Source organism: Heterodontus francisci, chromosome 18, assembly GCF_036365525.1.
Source record: "Heterodontus francisci isolate sHetFra1 chromosome 18, sHetFra1.hap1, whole genome shotgun sequence".
NCBI lineage: Eukaryota > Metazoa > Chordata > Chondrichthyes > Heterodontiformes > Heterodontidae > Heterodontus > Heterodontus francisci.
The window spans coordinates 87,800,478-87,820,016 of NC_090388.1; the positions used below are offsets into that span (position 1 = coordinate 87,800,478).

Here is a 19,539-nt window from a genome sequence, read left to right on the forward strand (position 1 = left end):
GATAGTGGGGGATTCAGTGATGGTAATGCCATTGACTATCAAGGGGAGATGGTGAAATTCTCTTGTTGGAGATGGTCATTGCCTGGCACTTGTGCGGCATGAATGTTACTTGCCACTTATCAGCCCAAACCTGGATATTGTCCAGGTCTTGCTGCAGCTGGATACGGACTGCTTCAGTATCTGAGGAACTGCGAATGGTGTTGGACATTGTGCAATGATGCAGCTGAAGATGGTTGGGCCTAGGACATTATCATGAGGAACTCCTGCAGTGATACCCTGAGGTGGAGATGATTGACCAGGGTATGTAGCTGTGGCTCAGTGAGTAGCTCTCTCACCTCTGAGTTAGAAGGTTGTAGATTCAAGTCTCACAATTGTTTTTGGGGCGGCACAGTGGTGCAGTGGTTAGCACCGCAGCCTCACAGCTCCAGCGACCCGGGTTCAGTTCTGGGTACTGCCTGTGCAGAGTTTGCAAGTTCTCCCTGTGACCGTGTGGGTTTCTGCCGGGTGCTCTGGTTTCCTCCCACAGCCAAAGACTTGCAGGTTGATAGGTAAATTGGCCATTGTAAATTTCCCCTAGTGTAGATAGGTGGTGTGAGGATGTGGTAGGGAATATGGGATTAATGTAGGATTAGTATAAAAGGGCGGTTGTTGGCCGGCACAGACTCGGTGGGCCGAAGGGCCTGTTTCAGTGCTGTATCTCTCTATGACCTCCAACAACCATAACCATCTTCCTTTGTGCTAGTTAAAGAAAGGGCAGGGCTGATTAGAGCTGACATTTCCGTAAAGGATGAAGGAATAGCTGAAATATGAAATTAGGATTTTATGAACATATGGAGCAGGAGTAGGCCACTTGGCCCCTCAAGCCTGCTCCGCCATTCAAAGAACAAGAACAAAGAACAGTACAGCACAGGAACAGGCCATTTGGCCCTCCAAGCCTGCGCCGATCTTGATGCTTGCCTAAGCTAAAACCTTCTGCACTTCCAGGGTCCGTATCCCTCTATTCCCATCCTATTCATGTATTTGTCAAGATGCCTCTTAAACGTCGCTATCGTACCTGCTTCCACCACCTCCCCCGGCAGCAAGTTCCAGGCACTCACCACCCTCTGTGTAAAGAACTTGCCTCGCACAAGTCCTCTAAACTTTGCCCCTCTCACCTTAAACCTATGTCCCCTGGTAACTGACACTTACAGCCTGGGAAAAAGCTTCTGACTATCTACTCTGTCCATGCCACTCATAACTTTGTAAACCTCTATCATGTCGCCCCTCCACCTCCGTCGTTCCAAGTGAAAACAATCCGAGTTTATCCAACCTCTCCTCATAGCTAATGCCCTCCAGACCAGGCAACATCCTGGTAAACCTCTTCTGTACCCTCTCCAAAGCCTCCACGTCCTTCTGGCAGTGTGGCGACCAGAATTGTACACAATATTCCAAGTGTGGCCTAACTAAGTTCTGTACAGCTGCAGCATGACTTGCCAATTTTTATACTCTATGCCCCGACCGATGAAGGCAAGCATGCCATGTGCCTTCTTGACTACCTTATCCACCTGCGTTGCCACTTTCAGTGATCTGTGGACCTGTACGCCCAGATCTCTCTGCCTGTCAATACTCCTAAAGGTTCTGCCATTTACTGTATACCTCCCACCTGCATTAGACCTTCCAAAATGCAATAAGATCATGGCTGAACTGATTAATTCACATTCCCGCCGACCCCTGATAACCTTTCACCCCCTTGCTTATCAACAATCTATCTACCTCTGCCTTAAAAATATTCAAAGACTCTGCTTCCACCGCCTTTTGAGGAAGAGAGTTCCAAAGATTCACGACCCTCAGAGGGAAAAAAAATTCTCCTCATCTTAAATGGGCGACCCCTTATTTTTAAACAGTGAGCCCTGATTCTAGATTCTCCCACAAGGGGAAACATCCTTTCCACATCCACCCTGTCAAGACCCCACAGAATCTTATATGTTTCAATCAAGTCGCCTCTTACTCTTCTAAATTCCAGTGGATACAAGCCTAGCCTGTCCAATCTTTCCTCGTAAGACTGCCCGCCCATTCCAGGTATTAGTCAAGTAAACCTTCTCTGTACTGCCTCCAATGCATTTACATCTTTCCTTAAATAAGGAGACCAATACTGTACACAGTACTCCAGATGTGATCTCACCAATGCCCTGTATAACTGAAGCATAATCTCCCTACTTTTGTATTCAATTCCCCTCGCAATAAACGATAACATTCTATTAGCTTTCCTAATTATGTGCTGTAACTGTAAACTAACCTTTTGCGATTCATGCAGATCCCTCTGCATCTCAGAGCTCTGCAATCTCTCACCATTTAGATAATATGCTTTTTTATTCTTCCTGCCAAAGTGGACAATTTCCCATTTTCCCACATTATACTCCATTTGCCAGGCCTTTGCCCACTCACTTAATCTATCTATATCCCTCTGTAGCCTCCTTATGTCCTCTTCACAAATTACTTTCCTACCTATCTTTGTGTCATCAGCAAATTTAGCAACCATACCTTCGGTCCCTTCATCTGTGTCATTTATATAAATTGTAAAAAGTTGAGGCCCCAGCACAGATTCCTGTGGCACACCACTTGCTACATCTTGCCAATCAGAAAATGACCCATTTATGCCTATTTTGTTTCCTGTTGGCTAGCCAATCTTCTATCCATGCCAATATGTTATCCCCTACACCATGAGCTTTTATTTTCTGCAATAACCTTTGATGTGGCACCTTATCAAATGCCTTCTAGAAATCTAAGTACAATACATCCATCGGTTCCCCTTTATTCACAGCACATGTAACTCTCTCAAAGAACTCCAATAAATTGTTTAAACATGATTTCCCTTTCACAAAACCATGTTGACTCTGCCTGATTACCTTCAATTTCTCCAAATGCCCTGCTATAATATCTTTTATAATAGCTTCTAACATCTTCCCTAAGCCAGTTAAGCTAACTGGCCTGTAGTTTCCTGCTTTATGTCCCCTCCCTTTTTGAATAAAGGAGTTACAATTATTTTCCAATTTAACGGAACATTCCCCGAATCTAGGGAATTTTGGAAAATTAACACGAACGCATCGACTATCTCACTAGCCACTTCTTTTAACACCCTAGGATGAAGTCCATCAGGACCCGGGGACTTGTCAGCCCGCAGCTCCAACAATTTGTTCAGTATCATTTCCCTGGTGATCGTAATTTTCTTGATTTCCTCCCTCTCTTCCATTTCCTGACTTTATCTCAGTTTGCAAAGAATGTGGTAATGGCATTGAGAGGGTACAAGGGAAGGAGCTGGAACAATTGGATATATAAGATACAGGGGTACACTTTCAAATGAGTAGAGGAGCAGAGAAACTTAGAGATGTAAAGGTGGTAAAGAATACAAAAGCAAGGAGGGAATTCTAAATCTGTATAAACCAAGAACCAAGGGAGATGTTGAAGTGGTGGATGGAATGCAGAAAGGAGCCACAAAATGATCCCTAGTGTCAGGAGTCTAAGTTTAGGGGAAAGGCTGCACTCATCTTTTCAACCTCATTACAGCATGTCTGAGAGCAGTGAGGGTAAAAACTGTGCAATCATTAACAGGTGGACTTCAGGAACTGTCTGGATGACCTTCCTCATGTGTCATTACCTTGCATTGAGAGGCTTTAATTATGAGACGACAAGAAACAGAACAGAGAAGGGTAAGACTGTATTGATTATGGCAACAAAGTGGTCAAATGCATGAACTGCACCTTTTGAAGACCAGAACTGTAAAGATGTGAAGACGATATGCATCAACCACAGAGCTGAAGATGGTGACCTTCTTGAGAAGCGAGGTTTTATTTTGTTTGACTGTCTTTTTTGTTAATTATGAGACGACAAGAAACAGAACAGAGAAGGGTAAGAAGAGATCTGAGACAGAAGAAAATACTGCAGATGCTGGAAATCTGAAATAAAATAGAAAATGCTGGAAATACTCAGCAGGTCTGGCAGATGCTGTGGGAAAAAGAACAAAAGGGAAGGTCCGTGATGTGAGCAGGTGGAAGGAGTTTAAATGACCAAAGGCAAAAGGGAGAGGTAATGGGACAAGTAAAGAAACAAAAGGATGTGTCTGGATGAAGCATGAGTGGCAGATCCTGAACAGCTGCTGAACAAAAGCAAAAAACAAGAGCAAAACAAAAACCAGCAAAGAAAAAGGAAACAAAATGGGGGCAGAGGTAATGATCTGAAATCACTGAACTCAGTATTAAGTCTGGAAGGCTGTAAAGAGCCCAATAGATTGATGACGTGCTGTTCCTTGAGCTTGCGTTGAGCTTCACTGGAACACTGTAGAAGGCAGAGATCAGAAAGATCAGAGTGGGAGCAAGGGGGAGAATTAAAAGGACAGGTGACTGGAAGTTTGGGAATATGCTTGCAGACTGAACAGAGGTAATCCACAAAATGGTTACCCGGTCTGTTTGTTTTTCCCAATGTAGAGGAAACTGAAAATCATGAGCAGCAAATACAGTATACAAAAATGATAGGAGGGGTCAATAACCAGGGGGCATAGATTTAAGGGAAGGGGCAGGAGGTTTAGAAGAGATTGGAGGAAAAATGTTTTCACACTGAGGGTGGTTGGAATCTGGAACACACTGCTTGAAGAGGTGGTAGAGGCAGGGACCCTCACAACATTTAAGAAGTATTTAGATGAGCACATGAAATGCCATAGCATACAAGGCTACGGGCCAAGTGCTGGAAAATGGGATTAGAATAGATAGGTGCTTGATGGCCGGCAAAGACACGATGGGCCGAAGGGGCCTGTTTCTGTGCTGTATAATTCTATGACTAACTAAATCCCAGTTTACCTGGAAGCAGTGTTTGGGGCTTAGGACAATGAGAAGGGAGAATGTAAAAGGACAGGTATTGCACCTCCTGCGATTGCATGGGAAGGTGTCGTGAGAAAAGGAAGAGGTGCTGGGGGTGATGAAGGAGTGGACTAGGGTATCACAGAGGGAATGGTCCCTTCAGAATACTGACAGGGATGGGTGTGGAAGATGTGTTTGGTGGTGGCATCAGGCTGGCAGAAATAGAGGAGGATGATCTGAATATGGAGGCTTGTCTGAAGGAAGGTGAGAACAAGGGGAAGCCTATCCTGGTTCTGGGTGGTGGGGGAGAGGAAGGGGTGAAAGCAGAACTGTGTGAAATGGAACGGGCACAATCGAGGGCTCTGTCAATCACAGTTGGCGGGGTGGATTCTCACTTGAGGAAAAAGGAAGGCATATCGGAAGCCCTGGTATGGAAGGCTGCATTGTCAGAATAGATGACACGGAGTCAGAGAAACTAGGAGAATGGAATAGAGTCCTTACAGGAAACAGGATGAGAGAAAGTGTAATCAAGGTAGCTGTGGGAATAAGTGGTCTTATAATGAATATTGGTTGGTAGCCTATCCCCAGAAATGGAGACGGAGAAGTCGAGGAAGGGAAGGGAAGAGCTGGAGATGGACCATGTGAAGGTGAGAGAATGCTGGAAATTGGAAGCAAAGCTGATGAAATTTTCCAGTTTGGAACAAGAGCAGGAAGTGGCGCCAATACAGTCATCATTGCACTAGAAAAAGAGGTGAAGGAGGGAGCTGGAGTAGGACTGGAACTAGGAATATTCCAAGTATCCCATAGAAAGGCAGGCAGAGCTAGGACCCATACGGGTACCCATGGCAACACCTTTTACTTGAAGGAAGTGAGTGGAGGTGAAGGAGATGTTGTTCAATGTGAGAACAAGTTCAACCAGGTGAGGAGGGTGGTGGTGGATGGGGACTGGTTGGGCCTCTGTTCAAGGAAGAAGTGCAGAGCTCACAAACCGTCCTGGTGGGGGATGGAGGTGTAGAGAGATTGAACGTCCATAGTGAAGAGGAGGTGATTGGGGCCAGGAAACCTATGTGGCGGAGGGCATCAGAAGAGACACAGGTGTAGATGGGAAGAGACTGGACCAGGGGAGAAAAGATAGGAGTCAGGATAGGAAGAAATAAGTTGAGTGGGGCAGGAACAGGCTGAGACAATGGGTCTGCCGGGACAGTCCTGTTTGTGGATTTTAGGAAGGAGGTAGAAGCGGGCTGTCCGGGGTTGCGGGACTATGAGGTTGGAAGCTGTAGAGGGAAGATCTCCGGAGATGAGGTCAGTGACAATCCTGCGGACAGTCGCTTGATGTTCAGTTGTGGGGTCATGGTCCAGGGGGAGGTAGGAAGCAGTGTCTGAGAGTTGCTGCTCAACCTCTGCAAGGTAGAGGTCGGTGCACCAGACAACAACAGCACCACCCTTGAGATCTGAGAGACTTGTTGCAAATCCTGAGTAGTTTGGATCAGATAAACTAGAGAAAGCGATTCCCATTGCTGCGTAAATAAGTAACTGGAGGGCCCCGAAAGAATAAACAGGGAGTTTCTTTACACAGTGAAGCATTGGAATGAAAAATGTCCTGATTTTCTGAGCTCGCCCCAATATGGCTAAATCAGCTTAAGAAAATCATCTCTCCTTGTCCCAACGCTGGGATTGTCTGCGATCCTGTCTCCCAACACCACCCACCCCCTGCCCCTCACCCACCCAGACCTGTCCATGATCCTGTCTCCCACTCCCCCCACCCCTGCCCCTCACCCACTGCCCCCCAGAACTGTCTAAGACCCTGTCTATTAAACACCGCCCCCCCCCCCCCCCCCCCCGATGCACACCACCACCTCTGGACCATCTAAAATCTTGTCTCTCTCCTGTGGTCCCCTCCCCCTCCAGGACAGTCTATGATCCTGTCTCCCCGCACAGTCTAGTCTTTTAGCCTGTCTTGACTCCCAGTCTGGATTCCCCGTCTGGCCTGTTTCTAACAAGGTTCAGATACTCGGCTCTGTTCATTTAATAGGTTAGCCGGTTCAACTACTGCTCATCAGATTAAACTGCCTGAGACACAGTCAGCCCAGCATCACAAACCGAAAGCCCCTTACCTTGTGGTTACCCCACAGCCGTGCAAGCCCATTAGGATCCACAATTCGGAAAACCTTTGACTCATGGTCCTCCCATCGGATGAAAGCTTCGTATCTGCTGTCTGACAGCAGCTGGTAAACATAGTCCCACAGCAACCTGCAGTCTGTGAGGCAGCAATGCAAGCAGAGAAATATTACTGACCCTTCACCGACTGCTTACCCAAATGTGCAGGTTATATTTTGAGAAAAGTTCACGTTTTAAAACAAGTCTTTCCACCATCTCTTGCTGACTTAAAACATGGCTCAGTGCCTCACACTCAGCTACTCTGGGTCAGAAGGTTGTGTGTTCATGTCCCACTCCAGAGACTTGAGCACATAATCCAGGTGGGCACTCCAGTGTGGTCCTGACAGTGCTGTCTTTCAGAACAGATGTTAAACTCTCAAGTGTCGTCTGCCCTCTCAGGTGCACTGAATCGCTCCCATGGCACAATGTGAAGAGCATGGCAGCTCTCCCGGTGTCCTGGACAATATTTATCCCTCAAACCACATCAAAACTAGATGATCCAGTTACCATCACATTGTGGGAGCTTGCTATGTGCAAATTGGCTGCTGTGTTTCTTATATTACAGCAGTGACTACACAGGGGATATTAGATGCGACAGAACTGCAATCTCCCCAGGCACCTGAGGACACCCTTTACTTCTAAGCATGTGACCATTCTTAAACTCTCTGTCCAGACTTGTAAGAGTAACCTATCCAACTGTTGAAGGCATCACAGTTCAAGCTGATGCTGTCCCAACTTGACGTCCACACACACCCTGCAGCAGTAGATAAAGGACAGTGACTGGGAGCAGGAAGCTGTAGCCAAGGGTGATATTGAATCATAGTGTCAGAGAGCTATTACGGCGCAGGAGGCCATTCGGGTCATCAAGTCCATGCTGGCTCTCCGTAGTCCCATTCCCCACTCTATCCCCATAACCCTGCAAATGTATTTCCTTCAAGTGCCCATCCAATTTCCTTTTAGAAATCATTCATCGTCTCCTCTTCCACCACCCTCATGGGCAGTGAGTTCTTGGTAATTACCACTTGCTGTGTAAAAGTTCTTTCTCACATCCATCCCCCCACATCTCTTGCCCAAAGCCTTTACTCTGTGTCCCCTAGTCCTTGTCCCTTCAGCTAATGGGAACAGCTTTTCTTTGTCTACCTGATCTAAACCTGTCAGATTCTTGTACACCTCGATCAAATCTCAATTTACTTTGTTCCAAGGAGAACAACCCCAGCTTCTAACCTTGTAGCTAAAATCCCTCATCCTGGAACCATTCTGGTAAATCTCCTCTGCGCCCTTTCAAGGACCCTCACATCTTTCCCAAAGTGTGGTGACCAGAACTGGATGGAATACTCTAGTTGTGGCCTAACTAGAGCTTCATAAAGGTTCAGCATAACTTCCCTGCTTTTGTCCTCAATACCTCTAATTTATGAAGCCCAAGATCCCATATGCTTTGCTAACCACTCTCTCAATATGTCCTGCCACCTTCAAAGATCTATGCATGTATCCCTGCACACTCTTTAGAACTGTGCTATTAAGTCTATATTGCCTCACCCCATCACATTTCTCTGTATTAAATTCCAGCTGCCACTTCAATTGGTATCATCCTCACTGTTTACCACACCTCCAAGCTTGGTGTCATCAGATTTTGAAATTCTACTCTTTATTCCAATATCAAAGTCATTTATATATAGCAAAGAAAAGCAGAGGCCCAGCACTGACCATTGGGGGAACACCGGTGTCTACCATCCTCCAGTCTGAAAAACAAACATTTACCATGACTCGCTATTTTCTGACTTAAGCCAATGTTTTATCCAAGCTGACACAGACCCTCCTATTTCATGAGCCTCAATTTTCATAAAATCCATATAGACAACATTTATTATATTCCGTTCATCAACCTTCTGTTAGTGGTTCTCGCTTGAAGAATTCACCTGACATGCATCATACACCCTCTTTTTTTTGTTTCTTCTCTACGTCCCCAATCGTACTTTGACTGAGTATTACAGGGAGCCAAGTTATTAATATTATCATTCAAGCAGCCCTGGTTTTGGTTCCTTTACCTGTCACCCTTGTGGAACGTAACTAGCCAGTACCTGAAACATCTCCCCCTCAAAGATCACCCATTTTTCCGTTTCAGCTTTGTTTCAATCTTTGGTTCCATTTTACCTATTTGATCCCCTCTTATCCCATTGAAGTTAGCCCTCTTCCAATTTAGAAGTTCTACCGTAGATTGTTCCTTGCTCTTCTTCATTACTAGTCTAAACCTTATGAAACGATGATGACTCTTACCCAAGTGCTCCCCCACAGATATTTGGGCCGGAATTTTACCCCTGCTGGATGTGAGCTGTCCACGGACTGAAAGGTCGCGGGGATCCAGCCTCCGCTGGGCCTGGGGATCCAGACTAGATTTTACAGTCCCCAGGCCTTTAATTGGTCTTGGACGAAACTTCCACCATGTTGGGCTAGAAGGTCCCGCCTCATGGAGCTCTGGGAGAGGTGGCCACTGCTGGGACTGCAACCCAGCTTCAAGATGAAGAGGAAGGAAGGCCCCGCAAAAGAGGTGCGTTTTTGGGGCCTCGATGAGAGTGATTGGTCAGGCCCTGGCAAGGCAAGGAGGATCGATTTGGGTGGGGGGCATATTGGGCATTGGGGGTGGTTGGAGCATCGGGGCGGCCCTCCATCAGGCACAAGGTGCCCAATCAGGAGGGCGCCCCCCCCTTGTCGTCAGAAAGCCGCCTAGTATGTCAGGTGACTTTTCTCAGGCCTGGGCCGCCACTTGCCAAGGGCGAGATCCCCCTGGCGGCGGGCATAGGCCCTTAAGTGGTCATCAATTGGTAGGCCGTTACCCGCCGCCCCGCATAAAATGGCGGGAGGCGGGAGCAGGTCAGGAAGGGTCCCCTAAGCCTCCCACTCTACGCTCCTACCCCCCCTGGCACCAACCTGACATAAAAGTCCAGCCTTGGTCCACCTTATTCTCTAGCACCAGATCCAGCAAGGTGACCTTTCTAGTTGGAATGACAACATACTGATCAAGGAAGTTCTCCTGAACACCTTTCAGAAATTCCTCCCCCTCCTTACCCTTTACGATATTATCTGAATCAATTGTTGAGTAATTAAAGTCTATCAGCTTGCTTTAGTCCTTGCACATCTCTGTCATTTCCCTGCAGATTTGCTCCTCTATCTCTCTCTCACTATTTGGAGGCCTATAGAATACTCCCAGTAGTGTGATCATCCCCTTTTTGCTTCTCTACTCTAACCAAATGGATTCTGTCTTTGCCCCCTCAAGGACATCCTCTCTTTTCAACACGACAATGTCTACCCAATCAGTACTGCCACCTTATCTCCCTTTTTTTCTGCCCTATCTTTGCTGGAATCTTTCTATCCTTGAATATTAAGCACCCAGTCCTCACCATTTCTAAGCAATGTTTCCATTATCACTAAATCATATTCCCACATGGCAATTTGTGTTTGTAGCTCACCAACCTTATTCACCACATTTTGTGCGTTTACACACATGCACTGTAATCCTGTCTTTGTATTCCTGGTAATCTTTCTTAGTCTGCTTAATATGGTACTACTTCCTTCTCTATCCAACACTCTCACTCCTCTATTCACCTTATTCCCCTTTAATATTTTTATATACTGATGCCCATCCCCCTGCTAATTTCGTTTAAACTCTCCTCAATCACACTCGTGAACCTCCCCGTGAGGACATTGGTTCCAGTCCTGTTGAGGTGCAACCTGTCACTTTTGAATAGGCACCTTCTGCCCCAGAACTGGTCCCAATGCCCCAAGAATCTGAAGCTCTCTCTCCTGCACCATGCCTCAAACCACGCATTGATCCTCCCTATCTTCCTATTTCTACTCTCGCTAGCACGTGGCACTGGGAGTAATCCAGACATTACTACCTTCCAGGTTCCATTCTTTAACTTCCTCCCCAGCTCCTGAAAATCTGACCATAGGACCTCAATACCTGCTCTCTCTCTCTGTCGTTGGTACTGACGTGTACCACAACTTCTGGCTCGCTCCCTTCCCCCTGCAGAATAATCTGCACCCTCTCAGTGATGTACTTTACCCTGGCACCAGGGAGGCACCTCACCATGCATGACTCATGCTGATAATTACAGAAATGCCTGCCTGTCCTGCTGTATGGGATCACCTATAACAACTGCATTTCTACACTTTGCTGCTCCCTTCTGTGCAGTCCCAAGCCTATTGCTGCCACAGTCTGGACTGCACTCCTTCCTTCAAGATATCGTCACTCCCATCCAAATCTGAGTACCAGTTTGAGAATGGCACACACTCTGAAAACTCCTGCACTTCCTGTCTCTTCCTATTCTTCCAGATGGCCACCCATCTACTATCCTGAACTCCCACTGCCTGTGGGGTGACCACCTCCTGGAATGTACAATCCAGAAAACTCTCCTGCTCTCTGATGCTCTGCAGTGACTCCAACTGTCTCTGCAGCTTGGAAATGCTGAGCTTGCACTCAAGCAGTTGGAGACAATCCCTACACACGTAAAGTGTCTTGAAGTTCCCATATTACGCAGGAACTGCATGGAACAGGACTCAGCTGCTCATCCATGGTCTAAAAAAATCTCTATTCCCTCTTTTAGAATTTAGTTAATAACTTCTATAAACTATTAATTTTCATTAATGCCTTCGGACCTGCTCTCTGCTGATTCCCTTACTGTTACACCTACCCAATTGAAATGTTATTAATTTAAAACAGTACTTTACAGTTTCCTCGTTTAAACCACTGCCCCAGTTTTATTTTTGGAAAACCTAATATTCACCAACCAATTACCTACCTGCTGTCCTCTGCCATCACTCCTTGCCTTTTTGGAAATCAGCTCAACACTGTTACCCCAGCCACCTCCCCCAGTCTCTCAATCTCTGCCACTGGTGTCTCTGATCAGGTCCACGCTGAATCTAGGCCCATTCTGCAGGTGGGGGTCTTTACCCGCACTGCCTCCACACATGGACCATTCCTGGACTGTGGCCTTGGTGCTGCTGAGTTGAGCTGAGGCAATCCTCACTCCCAGCTTGGGCTCCTGGGGTTTGGCGGGGTGGGAGACAGAATCCTCGCTCACAGCTCCGTCTCCCAAGGATGAATTAATTCCCCGTCTACAGTCCTATGGGAACAGCCTCTCTCTAGTACCTCTGGTTCAGGTGTCCATGTGTGAGCTTAAATAGTGAGTTTGCATTTTATTTAACAACTACAAGAGTCAGTGCTATATATCAAATTTAGATGTATTGCCTACCTGCAATTCGTCCTATGGGCGTCAGAGGCTCCTCTGGGGCAGGCATGGGGACCATCAGATGGTTCCTGTACAGCAGTTCCTCTCGGGAGAGGTTTAGAGGCTTCTCCGTGCGTGGATTCTGCTCGGACATTCTGGGCCTGAACTCCACTGGCTGCCTGCTGCTGAGAATCAGTGGATTCATCATGGGAGTGGAAACTAACTGGATGACATGGGAGCTGTCCTGTGGTGAGCTGTTTGCCCGGTGGGCCTGTAGCATGTTCTCAGTGCCGGAGGGATAATGGTTCTCATCCGCTGGTGAAATGGAGAGTCTTTGCTCCATGTCAGGTGAGGAGCTGTGTGTGTTCTCTACCTGAGACCGGGGTGTCTGATTCCTCTCTGCTGGCGGCACGAGGCTCTGTGAGTTTTCCTGCTCTGTCTCCGGAGACAAGCGGTGCTGGTTCTCCACTGGGGACCGAAGCTGTGGCTGCAGCAGCTCTAGAGAAGGGTGGAGACGATGGTTGACCTGCTCAGTGGGCCGGACGTTTCTGTGCAGTATATCTGTGACAGAAAGAGTTAGTGAGCACTGGGACCTGTTTAAGGTGGAATTAATCAGAGTCAGGAAATCAAAACCCATCAGAGCTTCCCACACATACCCAACATCTCAAGACCTACCCATAGGGGGAGGGGGAGGGGCCCAGGGGGAGTGCGGGCGGGCGTGGAGCCGAGCGGGAGGGAGGATGGGCGGGGAGCCGAGGGGGAGGGGCGGGGAGCTGAGGGGGAGGGGGGGGCAGGGGGGCGGGGAGCCGAGGGGGAGGAGCGGGAGGGCAGGCGGGGAGCCGAGGGGGGAGGGGCGGGCGGGGAGCTGAGGGGGAGGAGCGGGAGGGTAGGCGGGGAGCCGAGGGGGGAGGGGCGGGCGGGGAGCTGAGGGGGAGGGGGGCCAGGGAGCCGAGGGGGAGGGGCGAGCGGGGAGCCCAAGGGGGGCAGGGAGACGAGGGGGAGGGGTGGGGAGGGGCGGGCGTGGAGCCGAGGGGAAGGGGGGTGGGGCGGGTGGGGAGCCGAGGGGGAGGAGGGGGGAGGCGGGGCGGGTAGCCCAGGGGGAGGGGCGGGCGGGGAGCCGAGGGGGAGGGGAGGAGGACGAGGGGCGGGGAGCACAGGGGGAGGGGGGGGGGGCCGGAAGCCGAGGGGGAGGGGCGGGCGGGGAGCCGAGGGAGAGGGGGGAGGGACGGGCGGGGAGCCGAGGGAGAGGGGGGAGGGGCGGGCGGGGAGCTGAGGGAGAGGTGAAAATATCAAGGCAAGGCTGTTCTGATAAATCTTCATCAAACACTGAGTAGACCCCAGCTGCAGTATTGGGATGATTTTTTCTCGGCCTCTGCCCTCCGTCACACTCCCCTTGCTATTCCAAAACGGGCAGCCAATTAACTGCTGCCATCGGGGATGCTGTCCCTTTCAGAGCTGCTGGCCAATCGCAAGTACCAGCAGCCCCGATGGAAGCGGTGACCCTGCAGTTTATGAGAAGAGGCCGGGAGAGCTAAGTGAGCCCAGCAATTGGGCAGGGGGGGGGGGGGGGGGCGGGTTTATTGACGGGGCTGGCCTTCCGGAGACCCTGGATCATTCCCAAAAGGAGGGACACCTCCCACCCCATGGCACTTGGAAGCTGCCAGACTTTACATGGTGTTGTCTCCCCGCATGGCTGGCTCCTCCGCTTTGGTATTCCACAGGGATCCGTGCTGGGACCACTGTTGTTTGTGATATACATAAATGATTTGGAGGAAAGTATAGGTGGTTTGATTAGCAAGTTTGCAGACGACACTAAGATTGGTGGAGTAGCAGATAGTGAAGGGGACTGTCAGAGAATACAGCAGAATATAGATAGATTGGAGAGTTGGGCAGAGAAATGGCAGATGGAGTTCAATCAGGGCAAATGCGAGGTGATGCATTTTGGAAGATCCAATTCAAGAGTGAACTATACAGTAAATGGAAAAGTCCTGGGGAAAATTGATGTACAGAGAGATTTGGGTGTTCAGGTCCATTGTTCCCTGAAGGTGGCAACACAGGTCAATAGAGTGGTCAAGAAGGCATACGGCATGCTTTCCTTCATCGGACGGGGTATTGAGTACAAGAGTTGGCAGGTCATGTTACAGTTGTATAGGACTTTGGTTCGGCCACATTTGGAATACTGCGTGCAGTTCTGGTCTCCACATTACCAAAAGGATGTGGATGCTTTGGAGAGGGTGCAGAGGAGATTCACCAGGATGTTGCCTGGTATGGAGGGCGCTAGCTATGAAGAGAGATTGAGTAGATTAGGATTATTTTCATTAGAAAGACGGAGGTTGAGGGGGGACCTGATTGAGGTGAACAAAATCATGAGAGGTATAGACAGGGTGGATAGCAAGAAGCTTTTTCCCCCAGAGTGGGGGATTCAATTACGAGGGGACACGAGTTCAAAGTGAAAGGGGAAAAGTTTAGGGGGGATATGCGTGGAAAGTTCTTTACACAGAGGGTGGTGGGTGCCTGGAACGCATTGCCAGAGGAGGTGGTAGACGTGGGCACGATACCGTCTTTTAAGGTGTATCTAGACAGATACATGAATGGGCAGGAAGTAAAGAGATACAGACCCTTAGAAAATAGGCGACAGGTTTAGATAGAGGATTTGGATCGGCGTAGGCTTGGAGGGCCGAAGGGCCTGTTCCTGTGCTGTAATTTTCTTTGTTCTTTTCAGTAACATTGAGGTGGAGGCAGCAAGATGCCCTTAAATGGCTATTAAATGTTCTGGCCTTGGAGATGGAAAACGGGGCGGGGAGGGGGTGGGATTGTGTGTGAACAAATTGGCAAGCGATGCCATTCTCGCTGTTGCCCGCACCCCGTACAAAATGGCAGGGAGCCATTTTTCCTATTTTGATTGCGCACCCCCCCCCCCCACCCCCCCCACTGTTTCCGTCTTCAAAGGCAGAACAAAATCCTGCCCAGTGTGTTCAATTCTCAGCACCACACTTTAGGAAGAATACAGACATCTGGGAGAGAGAGCAGTTGAGATTTAATAGAATGGTACCTGGGCGAGGGAATTCAGTTATGTAGAGAGACTGGAAAGCTGGGATTATTCTCCCTGGAGCAGAGAAGGTTATAGGAAGATTTATTAGAGTTGTTCAAAATTAAGGGTTTTGATAGAGAAAATGGGGAGAAACTGTTTGCACTGACAGGAGGGTTGGAAAGCAGAGGAGACAGATTTAAGGTGTTTGGCAAAAGAACCAGACGGGAAATGAGAATTTGTTTCAATGCAATGACTCGTTATGATCAACAATGTAATGTCGAAAAGGGCTATTACCAGGCTTTGCTCAAACCAGCCGCCACCTTTCTTAGATAATCTTTTATTGTTTATAAAATCCTTTCATTACCTGTCAGGCTCTCTTCACTCCCTCTCTCACACCAAAAAGAGAGGAGGTTAGAAAGTTTGACTCTCTCCACTCGACATTTACTACAGTCTGCCTAACTTGATTGAGGGCATTGATTAACACATGGCATTATGATATCATTGCGATCACTGAGACATGGTTGAGGGAGGGGCAGGACTGGCAGCTCAATATTCCAGGGTATAGAATATTCAGGCATGACAGAAGAGGGGGCAAAAGCGGAGGTGACATTGCACTGTTGATCAAGCAGTCAACTACTGCAGTAAGGAGGGATGATATCTTAGAAGGTTCCTCTAATGAGGTCATATGGGTAGAACTTAAAAACAAAAAGGGGGCAATCACTTGGCTGGGTGTGTACTACAGGCTTCCAAACTGTCAGGAAGAGATAGAGCAACAGATATGTAGGCTAATCTAAGAGGTGCAAAAATAATAGGGTAGTAATAGTAGGGGATTTCAACTTCCCCTAGATTGGAGGGGATAGTATTAGTGAAAAAAAAAAGCTTAAAAGGGGCGGAATTCTTCAAGTGCATTCAGGAGAGCTTTTTGAGCCAGCACGTAGAAAGTCCTACACGAGAAGGGGCAGTACTGGACCTAATCTTAGGGAATGAAGCCGGACAAGTGGTAGAATTGTCAGTGGGGGAGCATTTCGAGGATAGTGACCATAACTCTGTAAGGTTTAGGTAGTTATGGAAAGGGACATAGAGGGACCGGAAATAAAGGTACTGAATTGGGGGAAGGCAGATTTCAATATGATAAAACAGGATCTGGCCAAAGTGGACTGGGAGCAGCTTCTTATAGGAAAGTCTACATCAGACCAGTGGGAGTTATTTAGAAAGGAGATTGTGAGGGTTCAGGTGCAGCATGTTCCCATTAAGGTGAAGGGTAGGACCAACAGGTCAAGGGAACCCTGGATGTCAAGGGATATAGAGGATTGGACAAGGGAAAAAAAGGAGGCGTACGGCAGATTTAGAGCACTGAAAACAGTAGAGGCCCGAGAGTATAGAAAGTGTAGGGGAGTACTTAAAAAAGTAATTAGGAGAGCGAAGAGGGGGCATGAAAAATCACTGGCAGACAAGATAAAGGAAAATCCCAAGGCGTTTTATAAGTATGTTAGGAGCAAGAGGATAACCAGGGAAAAAGTGGAGCCCATTAGGGATCAAAGTGGAAATCTGTGTGATGAGCCAGAGGACATAAGTGAGGTTTTGAACGATTACTTTTCATCTGTGTTCATTATGGAGAGGGACGATGTAGGTGTAGTGATCAGGGAAGGGGATTGTGGTATACTTGATCAAATTAGCATTGAAAAGGAGGAAGTATTAGCTGTATTAGTGGGCTTAAAGGTGGAGAAATCCCCAGGCCCAGACGAGATGTATCCCAGGCTGTTATGAGATAGCAGGGGCTTTGACACAAATTTTCAAATCTTCTCTGGCCACAGGAGAGGTATCAGAGGATTGGAGGACAGCAAATGTGGTACCATTATTCAAGAAGGGTAGCAGGGATAAACCAGGTAATTATAGGCCGGTGAGTCTCACATCAGTGGTTGGTAAAATATTGGAAAAACTCTAAGAGACAGGATTAATCTCCACTTGGAGAGGCAGGGATTAAGCAGGGATAGTCAGCATGGCTTTGTCAGGGGGAGATTGGGTCGAACAAATTTGATTGAATTTTTCAAGGAGATGACTAGATGTGTAGATGAGGGTAAAGCAGCTGATGTAGTTTACATGGACTTCAGTAAGGCTTTTGATAAGGTCCCGCATGGGAGATTGGTTAAGAAGGTAACAGCCCATGAGATCCAGGGTAATTTGGCAAATTGGATCCAAAATTGGCTTAGTGGCAGGAGGCAGAGGGTGATGGTCGAGGTAAAAACAAGAAATGCTGGAAATACTCAGCAGGTCTGGCAGCATCTGTGGAGAGAGAAGCGGAGTTAACGTTTCAGGTCAGTGACCCTTCATCAGATGCTGCCAGACCTGCTGAGTATTTCCAGCATTTCTTGTCACAGGTGATGGTCAAGGGTTGTTTTGCGAATGGAGGATTGTGACCAGTGGTGTACCACAGGGATCGGTGCTGGGACCCTTACTGTTTGCAGTGTACATTAATGATTTAAACATGAATATAGGAGGTATGATCAGTAAGTTCGCAGACGACACAAAAATTGGTGGTGTCGTAAATAGTGAGGAAGAAAGCCTTAGATTACAGGACGATATAGATGGGCTGGAAAGATGGGCAGAGCAGTGGCAGATGGAGTTTAATCCTGAAAAATGTGAGGTGAATCATTTTGGGAGGACTAACAAGGCAAGGGAATATACAATAGATTGTAGAACCATAGGAAGTACAGAGGGTCAGAGAAACCTTGGGGTGCTTGTCCATAGATCACTGAAGGTAGCAGCAGAGGTAGATAAGGTGGTTCGGAAGGCATATGGGATACTTGCCTTTATTAGCCAAGGCATAGAATATAAGAGCAGGGAGGTTATGATGGAGCTGTATAAAATGCTAGTTAGGCCACAGCTGGAGTACTGTGTACAGTTCTGGGCACCACACTATGGGAAGGATGTGATTGCACTGGAGAGGGTGCAGAGGAGATTCACCAGGATGTTGCCTGGGCTGGAGCATTTCAGCTATGAATAGAGACTGGATAGGCTAGGGTTGTTTTCCTGAGAGCAGAGAAGGCTGAGGGGGAACCTGATTGAGGTATACAAAATTATGAGGGGCATTGATAGGATAGAACTTTTTCCCTTAGTGAAGGGACCAGTAACCAGGGGCATAGATTTAAGGTAAGGGGCAGCAGGTTTAGAGGGGATTTGTGGAAAAGTTTTTTCACCCTGAGGGTGTTTGGAATCTGGAACACACTGCCTGAAGAGGTGGTAGAGGCAGGAACCCTCACAACATTTAAGAAGTATTTAGATGAGCACTTGAAATGCCATAGCATACAAGGCTACCGGCCAAGTGCTGGAAAATGGGATTAGATTGTATGGGTGCTTGATGATCGGCGCAGGCGCGTTAGGCCAAAGGGCCTGCTTCTGTGCTGTAAAACTCTATGACTCTATAACTTTCATTTGAGTTATTTCTAAGTTTATTATTCATCTCCTTTTTGAATCTCATTTCACTCTGAATGACTCTATTCATCTTCTGGGAACACATCCAGTCTGTACCCGAAACCTCTGCTCTTTGAACTTTTCCCATTGTTTGTCATTGTTTTATGTTAGGTTTTTTCCAGTTTATCTGGATGAGTTTCAATTTTATCTAATTGAAATTGGCATTTCTCAATTATGTACCTTGACCTGTGCCTACCCTCCTCCTTTAGAGTATAAGAACATAGGAACTAGGAGCAGGCAATTCAGCCCCTCAAGCCTGCTCCGCCATTTAATATGATCATGGTTGATCTCATCTCAGTCTCAACTCCACATTCCTTCCCGTTCTCCATAACCCTTCAACCCGTTACTAATGAAAAATCTGTCTATTTCCTCCTTAAATTTACTCAATGTCCCGGCATCCACCGCACTCTGGGGTAGTGAATTCCACAGATTCACGACCCTTTGAGAGAAGAAATTTCTCCTCATCTCTGTTTTAAATCTGCTACCCCTTATCCTAAAACTATGACCTAGATTGCCCTACCAGAGGAAACATCCTCTCTATGTCTACTTTGTCAATCCCCTTAATCATCTTATATACCTCAATTAGATTTCCTCTCATTCTTCTAAACTCTAGAGAGTAAAGGCCTAAACTGCTCAATCTCTATTCATAAGACAAACCCCTCATCTCTGGAATCAATCCAGTGAACCGCCTCTGAACTGCCTCCAATGCAATTACATCCCTCCTCAAGTAAGGGGACCAAAACATTATGCAATACTCTAGGTGCGGCCTCACTAATGCCTTGTACAGTTGCAGCAACACTTCCCTACTTTATACTCTATTCCTTTA

General features: G+C 47.5%; 1 protein-coding gene across 7 annotated transcripts in view; it reads right to left on the reverse strand.

Moving 5' to 3' along the window:
* The window catches only part of LOC137379761 (transcription factor ETV6-like), a 209,132-nt gene that overhangs the window by 2,204 nt on the left and 187,389 nt on the right, over positions 1-19,539 (reverse strand). For all 7 annotated transcript variants that reach the window (XM_068051099.1, XM_068051098.1, XM_068051104.1 and 4 more), the window contains 2 exons: positions 12,236-12,772; positions 6,944-7,086 (listed from right to left, as the gene is read on the reverse strand). In XM_068051099.1, coding sequence (XP_067907200.1) covers positions 6,944-7,086; positions 12,236-12,772 — 680 coding nt within the window. The remainder of the gene's footprint in view (positions 1-6,943; positions 7,087-12,235; positions 12,773-19,539) is intronic.